The sequence below is a fragment of the Bos indicus genome, chromosome 5, assembly GCF_029378745.1.
Source record: "Bos indicus isolate NIAB-ARS_2022 breed Sahiwal x Tharparkar chromosome 5, NIAB-ARS_B.indTharparkar_mat_pri_1.0, whole genome shotgun sequence".
Classification (NCBI taxonomy): domain Eukaryota; kingdom Metazoa; phylum Chordata; class Mammalia; order Artiodactyla; family Bovidae; genus Bos; species Bos indicus.
In genome coordinates this window covers 57,190,839-57,204,751 of record NC_091764.1, presented here as the reverse complement: position 1 = coordinate 57,204,751, position 13,913 = coordinate 57,190,839, and the positions used below count along the sequence as shown (strand labels likewise).

The window sequence follows — 13,913 nt, the reverse complement described above, 5'->3', positions numbered from 1 at the left end:
CACCCTTCTTTAAGTGGGATCGCGCGCAGGCGCCGTACGCACCGCCCTGGAAGCGGTCTGGACTCTCTGTACCCGCAGCGGCCGAGAGATAGCTCGGGTGCCGGGTCCCAGCCTTTTCTGGGAGGGGAAGGGGAAGGGGAAGAAGACGTGAGAGGGTTCCGACCACTCTCCGCCGTGTGGGACGGAACCTTTGCCCCGCCCACCGCTGCTACGCAACCCGGCGGAAGCCCGTCACCAAACTCCGCCTCTTTGTTTAACTCCGTCCTGGTCTAGAAACCACGAGCAGCCAACGAGGAGAGTGAAGGCTAGCCAGGCCTCCGCTCTAGACCGGAAGTCTTTATGGTTCCAGGGAGAACTAGATAGCCATTTGGGAGGGAGGACTCTATGTTCTTCCCAGCGTGAACATCAGGGGCTGAGCAGGAGGCCGATTCTCCAGGAGCGCGAGACTTCGCTTTGGAGGGGTGCACGTGTTCGTGCTCTAAAGCTGATGCGACTTGGTGCGAGATCGTCGCTAGTAGGCTGGCCTGCAGTGACCTGCCGTCTCCCCGGCCCCTCTCCCGTTTCCAGAGCCGTGGTCAGCATCCCGGAGCCTCCTGATCTTATGACTCATAGTCATGGGAGTGGATATGTAGTCAACGAGGCGACCACTGGGTGGGGAATGGGGGAGTGTCTGACCGGAAAACTTTGATCTATGGTTGCCCGCTTCCCTCCCAGTCTCACTCCCGCCGTATTTACGTCGGCCTTCGGAGCACTCGTATAGTTGCCTGAAACACATCAGGGGACAGAAGGGAGATAAAAATGTCCCTCTTCCCGGGTTGTGGTTTGCTTTCCTTAAGGTACAACACCGTGGCTGGGGGTGTGGGTGGGAGAGAACCTGAGCTCCGAGGAAAGTCAAGGTGGAGCCTAAAGCCCTCTAGAAGAAGGTAAGGGATTGATTAAGCAAACCAAGGTATTACAATTGCATGGCCTCTTAGGCTAATCTGATAATAAGCAGTATTTTTTACCGATGTTCGCTAGGCAAATGGTAACGCACATGTATGTACATTGTTTATATATATAATTGGTTTATACGCAATACTACAGAGCTGGCTACATTTTGTTGACTATGTATCAAGTCTCAAAGGGAACTAAAGGTTCCGGCCTCTTCTTTTTAGTCCTCTGAGGATCCTGAGGTCTAGGGATTGAGTACTTCAGGAACAGTTGCCTTTCGGACTGTGAGAGGAACTGGGGCTCTCTGAGCCCCAGATTCCATTATTTCCAAGGGGTAAGGAGTGAGGCTGCCAATTGTCTGTCTCTGGTGTGAATGCTACTTTTTCCAGAGATCTTGACCAAGCTGGTTACTGCATTAAACTTGAGGGCCCCAAATCAGAAATAAAGATGAGGGTTAGAGCAGTTGGAGAAGAGGAGGAAACTGCCTGTTGTGTGCTAGATACTGCTTTTAACATGTGCTAGGAGAGGCCTGGCGTATTGCGATTCAGGGGGTCGCAAAGAGTCGGACACGACTGAGCGACTGAATTGAACTGAGACACTGCCTTTTCTCGTCTGCAAAATGGAATCACATATTTAAGAACTGTCGAGTAAAAAAGTGAAGTGATGAGCTTGTTTTTATGCTTTTGTCCACTGGATTCCAAAAAACCTTTGGTCCTATTTCCACTGTCTCACGACTAGGAGAAAATCTTGGAGAAAGAAAATCTTAGTTCTTGCGCCTAGAAATGGCAACCCACTCCAGTGTTCTTGCCTGGAGAATCCCAGGGACGGGGGAGCCTGGTGGGCTTCAGTCTATGGGGTCGCACAGAGTCGGACACGACTGAAGCGACTTAGCAGCGCCTAGTCAAGTGGAGGAAAATTGGGACCTGAGGCTCCCCCTGGTGGTCTTCGTTATTCTTTGCGCAGTCAACCCTCTGAAGCTCCTTTAATACCTAAAATCCCACCCCTTTCGCGGCGCGTGAATCTCGAATCCCCATTGGCCGGGTGGGGACCCGCGGCGGGACGCAGGGGCCGAGCCGGGGCAGTGCTGATTGGCTAGAGGAGGCCGGCCGGGGAAAACTTCCGGGAATGTTCTTACTCCTGCGGTCCATTGGTCCGCATCCGGCGGCCTGGGGACCTTTGGCTCCCCCTGCGGGCGACTCGGCGGCGTGCACAGTCCGGCGGGCTGGCTGGGTGGGTGGTAGGCTGTGAGCTGGGGGAGAGGATGGACTGAGTCCCGGATTGTCCAGATGAGGGTTCGGGAAGGTGTGGCGAGTGAGATTCCATTCCTTGGCTCTGCATCAGGTTCTCTGCCCCGGTTTCCGTCGGCTTCCCCACTTCGGGACTTGAGACTGAAAGAGCATCGGGGGAGGGGGGACTTCCAGCCCCGAAGCAGCCTATCCAGAGACCCAAATTCTGATCTTGAAGTTGGAGGCCCACGGGGAAGTTCGTTTCTACCCTTTCAGAAGAGTTAGATGGTTTAGGGCTGCCTGACCAGCCTAGTGTGGTAGATAGGCCTTGCGAAGTGGACATGGGAAGGTCCATGCATTGAACCTTCATCCCCTTTCCCCCCTTCTAGTGGGGTGCTGAGGCTTGGGCAGCATGACGACGGAGACCTTCGTGAAGGATATCAAGCCCGGGCTCAAGAATCTGAACCTCATCTTCATTGTGCTGGAGACAGGTGGCTCTGCTGGGGCGGCGGGCCCCCTGCGTAGGCTCTCGGGGTTGGGGAGAACCATTCTTAACTGGCACCCAGAATGGCAGGGCGCACCCCAAGACACTGCTTACGTCCAATCTCTCTCCTAGCCCCCGCCCGGAGAGTTGTAGTCGAGTGTAGGGTAGATGGAGGGAACTCTTGCCAGATCCAAGCCTCCAGTGCCTCCGGGCCTTTTCCCACTCAGGGCCCTCTCCATGGTGCTGGCTCCTCCCTGCCCCAGGGATTTGGCTTTGCCCTGTTTGTACACCTCACTCCGCCAATATCTAGACTTCATCCCTCTGATCATCACCACCCCTATTTATTTGACCACCCCCACCCATTGGTCTATTTCCTCCAGGCCGAGTGACCAAGACAAAGGACGGGCACGAGGTTCGGACCTGCAAAGTGGCGGACAAAACTGGCAGCATCAATATCTCTGTCTGGGATGACGTGGGCAACCTGATCCAGCCTGGGGATATTATCCGGCTCACCAAAGGGTAAGCCATCAGATGACTTCTGGTTATTCAAGGGCCTTCTCTGTAACTCTGAATCCTGCTTTTTTGCCCCCACAGGTACGCGTCAGTGTTCAAAGGTTGTCTGACATTGTACACTGGCCGTGGGGGTGATCTTCAGAAGATTGGAGAGTAAGTGCTATCTTGGGAAGGTAGAAGCACAGGCGAAGGAAAGCAGTTTGTGTTTTTCAGGAGGCAGCGTGAGGGTGTGCATTCCATGTTCGGAGCCTGGACCTTTCTGAGGTTTCCAGGGGATGGGTCTGAGGCTTTGCCGCTTTCTCCCCTTGCAGATTCTGTATGGTTTATTCTGAGGTTCCTAACTTCAGTGAGCCAAACCCCGAATACAGCGCCCAGCAGGCACCCAACAAGACGGTGGGTCCCATGACTGTGATGTGGGGAAGGAGGGCAGGTCAGGCCAAGAAGCCTGGCAGAGAGTAAGGTCTGCATATGTCATCTGTGCATTCAGGTGCAGAACGACAGTGGCCCTGCAGCTCCCCAGCCTCCCACTGGACCCCCTGCTACTTCTCCAGGTAAACGTGTTCTCTTCCATTCACTAGTCCTCCTAGTTTCCCTAATCTCCCCAGCCTGGAGAGATACATTGCCTTCATCCCTTTTTCAAATCTCTTTTCTGTGATTATAGCCTTTTCCTCCCCAGTTCTTTTTTTTTTTTTAATAAATGTTTGTATATTTATTTACTTGGTTGTGTCAGATCTTAGTTGCATCACACAGGATCTTCCTTGTGGTGCGTGGGCTCAGTTGCCCCCACAGCATGTGAGATGTTAGTACCATGACCAGGAATCAAACCTACATCCCCTGCATTGGCAGGCGAATTCTTAACCACTGGACCACCAGGGAAGTCCCTCTCCCAGTTCTTTTGCAAGTCCCTCGGGTGAAAACATTTGGGGATATGTTTCAATCACTGACTGATAGAGCTCCCTTTTGCCACTAACACTCAGAACCAAAAATGAGAGCAGTTTCTCTGCAGACTGCCCTCTTTCTTTCTAGCTCATTCCTCTCTGCTTCTCCTTTGGCAGAAACTTGGCATTTTCCACCCTTGCCTATTCTGATTCAGTATCAGTTCTGATACACTGTTACTTATATGACTCCACATGGAGTCCATACGGCACCACTTTAAGCCCATAGTTTCTGTTTAGGGTTGCCACTCTTGAAATTTAAGGCCCCGCTCCTAGGCCTTGGCCCTCAGGATTATGGTTCTTCCAACTCAGAAGCCCTTGCTTTTGGTCTCTTGAGAATTTGCCTTCCTGTAGATCATCAACTTTTAATGAGAATCACTCACCAACATCACTCTCTTCTTCCCTTGGCTTTTCCTTAGAAACCTGTTTTTTTACTGTTCTTTTCTCCTGGGTCATCTCCCAGCTGACGCTCCTCTCCTGGATGTTTGGCTCTCTTGCCTTGGGTCCACACCTTGCGTTTCTCCCGTGACACTAGGCTTTGGGCTGCCTCTGGCATTCCTCAGTCTGTGTCTGCATCCTCAGTTACCGTGGTTTCCTAACCTGCATTAGAACCACTCGAGGTCATGGTGTTTTTTTTGGAAACACCATGAAATAACAACATTTAATTCCACCATAAAAAGTAAGCATCCATATTTCCAACTGAAAATATGACAGTTACATATTCTCTGGTCTCTATAACTCCATCATTTACAAAAATATTTTAAATAAGATACATTTAAGCCTGTTTGCCCCCTCGTATTCATTTGCTATATGTTTATTTGCTTTGTCCTCTGCTAATAGGTACAGAAGGTTTTAAAGAAAAAAATGTATGGCATCAAAACAGTTACTTTCTACATACTCTCCTAATTATTTCTGTGAATTAAGGAAGGAGCTTTATTCTTCAGTTTTGGCTGCAGATATCTTTGATGGATCAGCAGGGGTATGGTTAGAGTTCATGGTGCCTTGTGTATATGAGAGGCAGGCATCTATCTTCATTTAACAAGCATTTATAGATGAGGAATACAAGGGAAAAAACACAGCACTTGTCTTTAGGAGCTCGAAGTCCATGCAGGAAATAGTCCCACAGATGATGGTTATGTTAATAATACACTGTGGTAAGTGTGGTGATGGTGGTTTTCACAGCTAAGGTAGTTCAAGGATTAAACACTGAAAATATACACAAAAGTGTTGTCTATTATTTTGGGGGTGTGAGTATGTATAATAGTTTTTTTGGTTTTTGTTTTTGCTTATTCTTGTTTATATTTTCTCAAGTGAATGTGATTCATTGTGATACACACCACACTTTTTTCTTCAAGATCCTTCTTACACTTTAACACAAACTTCCCTTCCCAGTGATTCTCCAGTTTTACAGTCAGTTTTGGTCAAGAGCTATTTTGTTGGTGGTCCTTGAGCCTAGAACTAAACAGCTAGGTGTGACTCCTAATGATAGAGATGAATAAAAAAGAAAAAATAGGAATTCCCTGGCAGTCCACTGGTTAGGACTCCTCGCTCTCACTGCTGAGGGCCCAGGTTCAATCCCTGGTCAGGGAACTAAGTAAGATACCACAAGCTGTGAGGTGCAGCCATTTTTTTTTTTAAGAAAATATACAAAAAAAAAGAAGAAAATATACAATGGTTCATGTAGCAACTGTCACAATGATTGCGTCTTCTCTGGGGCCCCTTCCTAAAACTCACATTCTTTGCACTTGGTCACACAGCCTTAAATGTGCAGTTGTACTTGGTAAAGACTGTTCTGTCCGCTGGAGCTGCAGGGAGGTCTTGGGGATGGATGCCTGCCTGCCTTAGTTTTCTGATTCCTGTGTTTCTCCTCTTTCTCCCACAACTAGCCTCTGAGAGCCAGAACGGGAATGGACTGAGCGCCCCACCAGGTTCTGGTGGTGGCCCGCACCCGCCTCACACTCCCTCCCACCCCCCCAGCACCCGAATTACCCGAAGCCAGCCCAACCACACAGCTGCCGGCCCCCCCGGCCCCTCCAACAACCCCGTCAGTAACGGCAAAGAAACCCGGAGGAGCAGCAAGAGATAGCGATACTTTCCCCTTCCCGCCACCAGCCATAAGCCAGACATCTGCTAGAGAACACAGCTTTCTCCTGGGCTGCCGTCTCTGGGGGGCCAGGGGGTGGATGTGTTTTAGCCACTAAACTTCACTGGAGGGTGGGTGAGCAGTGGCTTTTCTCCACCCTCAGCCCATTCTCCCCTCCTTGTCCAGCTGAAGCTGCCTGTCTCCTGGGGTTCGGGGCCCTCTGCCTCCCCTCCTTCCTGCTTAGAAACGACGGTTAGTCTGTTTCTTGAGTGTGTGATGTGGAAGTCTAATTGAATCTCCTAATAAATGTTACCACTCTGTACTGGACTCCTTTGCTTTCCATGGGAAAATGAAGAGATCGGCAGCTGGGCCTTCCGAAAGGTGGGGTGTCCCTAGGAGGTGGAGGGGAGAGGCAGCGCCTGCCCCTTTAAGGTAGTGCCCCTCCCCCGCCCCCTCCCTACCGGTGACCCTTGTCCACCCGCCTGCCTACCCCCCACAGCTGGAACCAAGAAGACGGCGTCCCCCTTCCTCTGGGTGTCCCTGTTTGCTGCTGTCAGGTAATGCCAACCTCGACCCCCTGGACCAATCACCCCGCTCAGACTGTGCTCCCCAACTTAAAGCCAGGTCAGACATTTGCAGAGGGCCTGGACGCTCCTTTCCTCCTCCCACCAGAGTGTCCCCTTTCTTGGTCATGATTCCCTGAGTTCTGGCCCTTTCTCTTCTGGAATGAGAAATTGCTAAAAACAATTTCTTCCCCATGCATCTGGTGTTGCACTCATCTGCCTTTTTACCCTCCTCTCCAGCTTAGGGGACATCTGGGGCCAACTTTCCAGGGAATGTGGGCATGGGGCATGGGGGTTGGAGCTGAATGAAGCCCAATGCCATATGTAAGGTAGGTGGGGTGGCAGTTTAGACAGCAAGAGGCTAAGATGGTACCGACTGGCTTGGGGGTGTGTGTAAATTATTTAGAAGAAAAGGCCAGGCCCAGGCTCTCCTTGGCCATGTGGCTTTTCCAGGGGAAGAGAGTGGCCCCTCCCTACTCGGGGGCCCAGCCGAGACTGACCTTTGACCCCCACCCCAGAGACCAGTGAACCATTAACTCCTCTGATGTGAGTCTTCCCACTTTGGCACCTCCCCTGGCCCCACCCCCAGGCAGGTGGGCTAGGGGCGGGGGCTTGGCCATCCTGGCTTTCTATCTGACGTGGCCTTCAATTTACCTGGGCAGCTAGAGACTGAGCCTGGCTCCCCTCCATAAGTCAGGAACCTCTCAGTGCCCACAGCCAGGCCTCATGGGGACCTGAGGTGACGGCTCTCACACTGCCAGTGGGGGTGAGGTCCTGGGGATTGAGCGAGTATGAGAGGTGGGGTGAGGTTGAGGGTTGGGCTCTGGGGGACATGGGAGGGACAGGGGCTGGGCGGCTCTGGATCAGGTGAAGGGATTGTTCTGGGTCAGGAAAAGTGCTTGCTCTAGAAACTGGTAAACAAGAGGCTGCTCAGGAGGCAAAGCAGAGGAAGGGTGAGCAAGTGGGGCTGCCGCTGTATTGGCTTGGGGGGTTGGTATGAGGAGTGCAGGCTCATGGCAGGAGCCCCAGCCCCTTCCTCCTTGTTCTTCCAGGGCACAGTCCTCAGGATGTTCCACCAGGGGGAATAGAAGCCGGAACCAGAGCCTCTAAGCCTGTCCCCCCAGTGATGGGGCCCCCAATGAGTCATCTGCTGGCTGGCCTGTGTGTGTGGGTGGCCTTGGGCCAGGTGGAGGGCTCAGCCCCCTACCTGGGCCCTGCTGAGCAGGAACAGAACCATTACCTCGCCCAGCTGTTTGGTCTGTATGGGGAAAATGGGACGCTGACCGCAGCGGGCCTAGCCAGGCTCCTCCACAGCCTGGGACTAGGCCGAGTTCAGGCCCTTCGCCTGGGACACCACGGGCCTCCTGCTGGTCGGGGTGCGCCCCCAGCGGGAGACAATTCCACACACAGGTACTAACCCATCTCCCCCCACCTAAAGTGTCACACCCCAGCTCTTCCCTACTGAGAAAAGTCTCCTCTGGCTGCCTAGCTCTGCCTTCCTAACATTAGATTCCTGGAGTTACACGTTTTCCAGACCCTGATTTGTTGTATCCTTTCAAGGCCCCTTTGTAAGAGAACACAAGGGAGCCTGACTTGCCATCCCATCCACTCTAGGCCACAGGACCCCGAGCTGAGTGTGGATGTCTGGACAGGGCTGCCTCTGGACCCCTCGGGGTGGGGTGACCTGGCGGAGACAGAGGCCCCAGGACCACCCCATGGGCCAGGCCCCTCGGGCCTGGGCCTCTTTCACAGGCTTCTGCTGCTGGACCATTCACTGGCTGACCATCTGAATGAGGATGTGAGTGATGATCCCTCAAGGGGATAGGAGCCACGGGATTTAGATGGTCTGAAATGTTTGAAGAGTCAGTAATTTAAAATGGCTACTTAAAAAAATTCCAGGTGTGATCTTAGGGTACATTATTCCAGTAGAGAAATATGTTCCCCTGTGCTCACAGTAGGTAAACCCATGGCCCAAGCTCTAAGACTGGGTTTAGGGGCCACACTTGGCAAAGCAGAGAATCCAGAGGAGCAGCCCAGGGTGGGATCTGGGGCTGGTTACCTGGAGAGGAGGCTTGCAGCGGGTAGATGGCTATCATCATCTAGAAAGTCAGTGAACATGTTCCATGTACACCGGAGGGCAGCCAAACCCAGCCCTGAAACAGACCTGGTGAGGCTGAGCGCCCCATCATGGGAAGCACTCGATCCAAGGCTGGTGGAATAAGTGTCAGGGCTGTTGAGAGGAGGTTTGCATGGCATTTTAGGGTTCTTCTCCCTTCTAAGATTCTGGAAGGGAGGGCTCTAGTTATCTGACCATCATCACCAAATTAATGAGACACCAGAGCTCCAGAGGGAGGGAGATGGTGGCAGTGCTCACTAGCACCCAATTTGCACTGAATTGAATTATTAGCTTTGGTTTGAATATTTACTGATAATTAAATGCTGATTATAACTGTCCTGAGTCCCTGATGCACCTGGCAATGTGAGTGAAGGGGACCCTGGAAGAGACCCAGGAGTTCATGCAATGGAAGGGCCGACATTTAAGATCTGAGTCACAGGTCTCAGCAATTCCCTGGTGCCTAACCTCCAATTCTACCTCCCCAGTGTCTGAATGGCTCCCAGCTGCTGGTCAATTTTGGCTTGAGCCCTGCTGCTCCTCTCACTCCTCGTCAGTTTGCTCTGCTGTGTCCAGCCCTGCTTTATCAGATTGACAGCCGTGTCTGCATCCGGGCCCCAGCTCCGACCCCCTCAGGGGATCTACTATCTGGTCAGTGGGTGAGAGCGGGAGTTGGGGGTGGGACACGTGAATGCTGGGGGAAGTGGGTCTCAAGCCAAGGAAGGGGGTTCATTTCACTGGGGTCCTGCCTCCCCTTGCAGCATTTCTCTGCCCCATCCCACCTTTAAGGTGTCCCTCCAGCTCCGCCTGACTCCAGCCCCTGATTTTGTGCAGCCCTGATTCATAGCACCCTGGCAGTCCTGCTGCTCAGCCTGCCTGCGCCCCTCTCCCTGCTGCTGCTGCGGCTCCTGGGACCTCGTCTGCTGCGGCCCCTGCTGGGCTTCCTGGGGGCCGTGGCTGTGGGCACTCTTTGTGGGGATGCGCTGCTGCACCTGCTGCCGCACGTACGTGAAGCCCCTTCCCTGCCCCCTGCCCGTGTCCGCAGTCACAGGACATCCTCTCTCCACCCCAGCCTCAGCCCACATTTGCCTTCTGGTAGGGAGTGTGGGTGAAGGCTTGCCAGCCCCCTCCACCACCTCAGGAGAGGGGTGTTGTCGGGCGCAGGGGGCTTTTGGAGTCTGCCCTTGACCGCCTCTCCATCAGGCACAAGGAGGGCAGCACACTGGAGCTGGTGGGCAGCCAGAGGAGGACCTGGGCCCAGGACTTTCGGTGCTTGGAGGTCTCTTCCTGCTCTTCATCCTGGAGAATGTGCTAGGGCTCTTGCGGCGTCGAGGGCGCAAGCCAGTGAGTGACACCCTGATGTCCTCTTCCTGCCGAGCCCAGAGTCCTAGCCGAGAACTGGCCACTGGAGCCAGGAGGTGAGGGGCCGAGCGCTCCTGGCTCTGACGTCTGCCTGACTGTGCGGGGCCTGATGGCCAGCAGGGAGCGGGTTTGGGCTCCTCAGCACAGACCCAGGACTTCTGGCCAAACGGGCTCCTCTCCTGAGTTTGGGGCAACGAGAAACAGAGGGGTGCCAACCTGGGAAGAGAGCAGAGGCCAGGGAACATCCCCAAGTGCCAGAGGTGGAACCAGTGTCATTTTCGCAGCCGGCAGCCCGGGCTCTCCCTGCCCCCTGGCTCTGCTGCTTCCTCCATCAGGAAGGATGCCCTCCCATTTCAGAGATGCTGCGGGCAGAAAAGAAAGGACCTCAGAACTCCACACCTGGACCTGGAGGATGGCAGTGGGGTGGCCCTTCAGCCACTGCAGGCAGCTCCAGGTGACCAGAGAACATGAGGAGCGGGCCCTGGCTCCCAGCTCACTTGCAGCCGCCAACATGGCTCTTGTCCTTCCTGCAGAGCCAGGGGCTCAGAGCCCAAGGGAGCAGGACAGCCAGCCCCCAGCAGTCCCAGCCCCTCCTGGGCACCAAGGCCACAGTCACGGGTACGAGGGTGGTGGTGGCACCAACATCACGTGGATGGTCCTCCTGGGAGACGGTCTGCACAACCTCACTGATGGGCTGGCCATAGGTGTGTGGGAAAGGGGATGGAGGGTGGGAGGTCAGGGAGAGGGTGGGCCTCTAGTTACTGGGTGGGGCTGGGAGAGGGCTACCAGGAAGGTGGGGGCGCGGAGCTCTGGGCCCCTGTGCTACTGCCTCTGGGAAGACCCCTCTTCCAGACTATCCACCTCCCATCTTGCCCACCCAGGGGCTGCCTTCTCTGATGGCTTCTCCAGTGGCCTCAGCACCACTGTAGCAGTTTTCTGCCACGAGCTGCCCCACGAACTGGGTAGGAATGGCCGGAGTGGAGTGAGGTTGACTCTAGAAAGCAGTGGAACATGGAGGCTGGGGGGTGACATGGGTGAGGGGTGGCCCGGGCTTAACTCCCTGCTGCCCTGTCCCCTCTCTGCACAGGTGACTTCGCCATGCTGCTCCAGGCTGGGCTGCCCTTCCGGCAGCTGCTCCTGCTGAGCCTGGTGTCTGGAGTCCTGGGGCTGGGGGGTGCAGCCCTGGGGGTGGGGCTCAGCCTGGGCCCTGTCCCCCTCACTCCCTGGGTGTTTGGGGTCACTGCCGGGGTCTTCCTCTATGTGGCCCTTGTGGACATGGTGAGGGGTGGGGGGTGCAGAGAAACCAAGGGAAGCGGGCAGGTGTGGAGAGGGGAGTCTCAGCCCCTCTGCCTCCACTGGGAGCCACCAGAAGGGTGGCAGGGTCGGGGTTGGGGGGAACCACTGCCTCACCAGCATCTGAGATGCGGGAGTGTGGAAGAGCTAGCACAGGGTTGGCAGGGGTGGGGTGGGGGGGGCGGGGGTGGGAAGCAGGGGGCTTTTCTGACCCCCTGATGTTCTTTCCTTTCAGCTCCCAGCCCTGCTTCGTCCTCCTGAGCCTCTCCCCCCGCTCCACGTGCTGCTGCAGGGGTTGGGGCTGCTGCTGGGGGGTGCCCTCATGCTCACCATAGCCCTGCTGGAGGAGCAGTTGTGGCCCCTTGTCTCTGATGACTGAGGGGGGCTGGTGGAAAGGCATCCAGGCTGCCCTGCCTTCCCCCCGGCCAGAGGAATGGAGGCGGGACACAGGGCCAGTAGGATCAATAGGATTTTAATAAACAGAACCCATCCCCAAGCCATGACTACGACAGTTGTACTTGCACCAAAACAGCATAGAAAACAGGGATGTGGCAGGAGGAGGGCTCAAAGCAGGTAGGGGGAGGGAGGGCCTGGAGGGTGCAGGACGCTTGGATCTGGTCTGCGGGGGAGAGCTTTGTGCTTCAGCCCAGAGAGGAAGGGGCGAGTTGGGTCGGGACGATGCACCAAGGTCCCCACTTCTCCCTGCTGCCCTCAGCACCCTGGGGATGCAGGCATCCGGGCAGGGCTGCCCTTTATTGCTGCCCACCAGCATTTAACACCCCGCCCCCCACCCCCGACCCCAATGCTAGCACCACAGGTGAATCCAGGACAGGAAGAAGGGCAGGCGGGGAACATTGCTTAGAGAAAGATTCAACTAGAATCCAGTGAATTGTGCTCAGTTCTCTTTACTTCCTACAACCGAGTACATGGGTCACAGGGCGGCGGGCGCAACAGGACATGGGGCGTGCCCCTCGGTGCCCCCAACACACCCCTGCACACAGGATGGTGGTGTCTGCAGCATCACAGGTCATGCAGGGCACGGGGAAGGGGAGGTTCACACACACAGAGACGCCCACAGCGGGTACCAGACGGAGAACACCCCTGAATATACACAGCTGTACACAGGGAACCCCCAGGTCCCCAACCCAACCCTCTCCCCTGTCTTGCCGTCCCCCAGGCAGGAGGAACTGTATTGCTTTGAGAGAGCCACCCTGGGGGCTGCTCTGCCAGGCACCCTCCCCCCCACCCACCCCCATTTTGGCACATCTGCAAGACACGCGGCAGCGAGAGTAGGCACCCTCCCTCCCAGGCTTATGTGGCCGGGAGTTGAGGAAGGGGGCAGGAGATTTCATCCGCCATCTTTCCCCTAGCCCTTCCCAAACCCCTAGCAAACCCACTCCAGCCAGAACCCACCCCACCCCCCAAAACACACACACACAAAGCTGAGCTACCCAGGAATACAGAGGAACAAGGAGATTGTCTGGGACAGGAGCAGAGGCGGGGTAGGGGAGAAAGGACTGGAAGCAGAGACCCCGCCCTGGTGTGGGGTAAGACTGGCACACAGCTACTTTAGTGCAATTGGAGAGGGTGCCCAGAGTGAGGGATGGAGGTGGGAGGGGCGAAGCCAGGCTCCCCAGGGAAAGGGCCTGGCGGGAGTGAGCGAGGGCCCAGGGCAGACCCTCTCAACCCCGCCACCCTCGGCCCTCCCAAACGCAGTGACAGTGTCCCCCTCACACCCAAGTGGGCAACAGCAGCCTCAGTCAGTACCTTCAAGTAATTCATAGAGCAGACCCTCCCCACCCCAGCTTCCTCCCATCTCTGGGATTTGGTCGCTTCTCTAGGGGTTGGGTCGGCAGGAGGGGGTCCCCAAGTCAGACCCTTCCCTCTCTACCTCCCTCTTCCCAGACCACTGGGCTTGGTCCTCAAAGATCCCTCCCCTCAGCTCTTGCCCGATCTGGGTCAAGGCTGAGGGCTGGAGCCACAATTAGATGGGAAGGGGCTGCTTTACTCCTTATCCCTCCTTCAAAGGTAGGGTTCAAACTAGGTGGGTTGGGGCCCCGTACTGGTTTGCCCCGAGAGGAGGGGTTCTGGGCTAGGGTCTGTAAGGCTATTTTCCTTTGCGGCAGGAAGGGGAGGTGGGGGAATGAACACTGGGTGTGGGGAGAGGGTGAGAAATGGCAGAGAGGGAAGGAGGAAGGGGCCACCCTCCGGAGCACAGTCCCCAGAGCCACTCAGACCAAGTCACACTCACATACACAAGATCCCGAGCGTGCCTGCTCCCAGTGCCTCCAGTCTGGCCCCAACGCCCCCTCCCAAGACCCCAACGGAGGTTTGGGGGGGTACACAGCTGCAGAACCGTTCACTCTGGCCCCACGCCTCCCGCCCCACCCCGCCTCTTCTCCCCTCCTAGG

At 55.6% G+C, this 13,913-nt stretch overlaps 3 protein-coding genes across 15 annotated transcripts in view; 2 read left to right on the top strand and 1 right to left on the bottom strand.

Annotated features, from left to right (window-relative positions):
* RNF41 (ring finger protein 41) overlaps positions 1-191 on the bottom strand; it is a 28,437-nt gene extending 28,246 nt beyond the window's left edge. For 2 of the 5 annotated variants that reach the window (XM_070789511.1, XM_070789512.1), the window contains exon 1: positions 43-179. The gene's annotated coding sequence lies outside the window, so the exon portion shown is untranslated. Of the gene's footprint in view, positions 1-42 lie in introns of all 5 variants that reach the window. The other 3 variants (XM_070789509.1, XM_070789510.1, XM_070789513.1) reach the window with 3 other exon arrangements.
* A 135-nt stretch (positions 192-326) lies between these two features.
* NABP2 (nucleic acid binding protein 2) lies at positions 327-6,493 on the top strand. Of its 5 annotated transcripts, XM_019961048.2 has the most exons (8): positions 327-574; positions 837-923; positions 2,546-2,647; positions 3,021-3,159; positions 3,235-3,306; positions 3,465-3,546; positions 3,641-3,704; positions 5,975-6,493. In XM_019961048.2, exons 3-8 carry the CDS (start codon positions 2,569-2,571, stop codon positions 6,172-6,174), a joined length of 636 nt encoding a protein of 211 aa, XP_019816607.1. In that variant the 5' UTR covers positions 327-574; positions 837-923; positions 2,546-2,568; the 3' UTR covers positions 6,175-6,493. The 5 variants fall into 5 exon arrangements, with proteins under 5 accessions (XP_019816607.1, XP_019816605.1, XP_070645618.1 ...); XM_019961046.2 differs by lacking the exon at positions 837-923; XM_070789515.1 differs by lacking the exons at positions 327-574; positions 837-923 and adding an exon at positions 949-2,160.
* Positions 6,494-6,583: 90 nt separating this feature from the next.
* On the top strand, positions 6,584-11,998 carry SLC39A5 (solute carrier family 39 member 5). Of its 5 annotated transcripts, XM_019961041.2 has the most exons (12): positions 6,652-6,728; positions 7,188-7,280; positions 7,787-8,144; positions 8,349-8,532; positions 9,336-9,498; positions 9,682-9,851; positions 10,051-10,191; positions 10,567-10,663; positions 10,743-10,913; positions 11,091-11,171; positions 11,297-11,487; positions 11,738-11,998. In XM_019961041.2, exons 3-12 carry the CDS (start codon positions 7,861-7,863, stop codon positions 11,879-11,881), a joined length of 1,626 nt encoding a protein of 541 aa, XP_019816600.2. In that variant the 5' UTR covers positions 6,652-6,728; positions 7,188-7,280; positions 7,787-7,860; the 3' UTR covers positions 11,882-11,998. The 5 variants fall into 5 exon arrangements, with proteins under 5 accessions (XP_019816602.2, XP_019816599.2, XP_019816603.2 ...); XM_019961043.2 differs by lacking the exon at positions 7,188-7,280 and having other exon boundaries at positions 6,584-6,728; positions 11,297-11,358; XM_019961040.2 differs by lacking the exon at positions 7,188-7,280 and having other exon boundaries at positions 6,584-6,728.
* The last annotated feature ends 1,915 nt before the right edge of the window (positions 11,999-13,913 follow it).

Excerpts from the sequence above, each read along its gene's own strand:
- NABP2 (XM_019961046.2), top strand. The coding sequence starts at position 2,569 with ATGACGACGGAGACCTTCGTGAAGGATATCAAGCCCGGGCTCAAGAAT. Across the intron at positions 3,160-3,234 it reads ATTATCCGGCTCACCAAAGG|GTACGCGTCAGTGTTCAAAG; the intron begins GTAAGCCATCAG and ends TTGCCCCCACAG. Across the intron at positions 3,547-3,640 it reads AGCAGGCACCCAACAAGACG|GTGCAGAACGACAGTGGCCC; the intron begins GTGGGTCCCATG and ends CTGTGCATTCAG.
- SLC39A5 (XM_019961040.2), top strand. The coding sequence starts at position 7,861 with ATGGGGCCCCCAATGAGTCATCTGCTGGCTGGCCTGTGTGTGTGGGTG. Across the intron at positions 8,533-9,335 it reads CTGACCATCTGAATGAGGAT|TGTCTGAATGGCTCCCAGCT; the intron begins GTGAGTGATGAT and ends CTACCTCCCCAG. Across the intron at positions 11,488-11,737 it reads ATGTGGCCCTTGTGGACATG|CTCCCAGCCCTGCTTCGTCC; the intron begins GTGAGGGGTGGG and ends CTTTCCTTTCAG.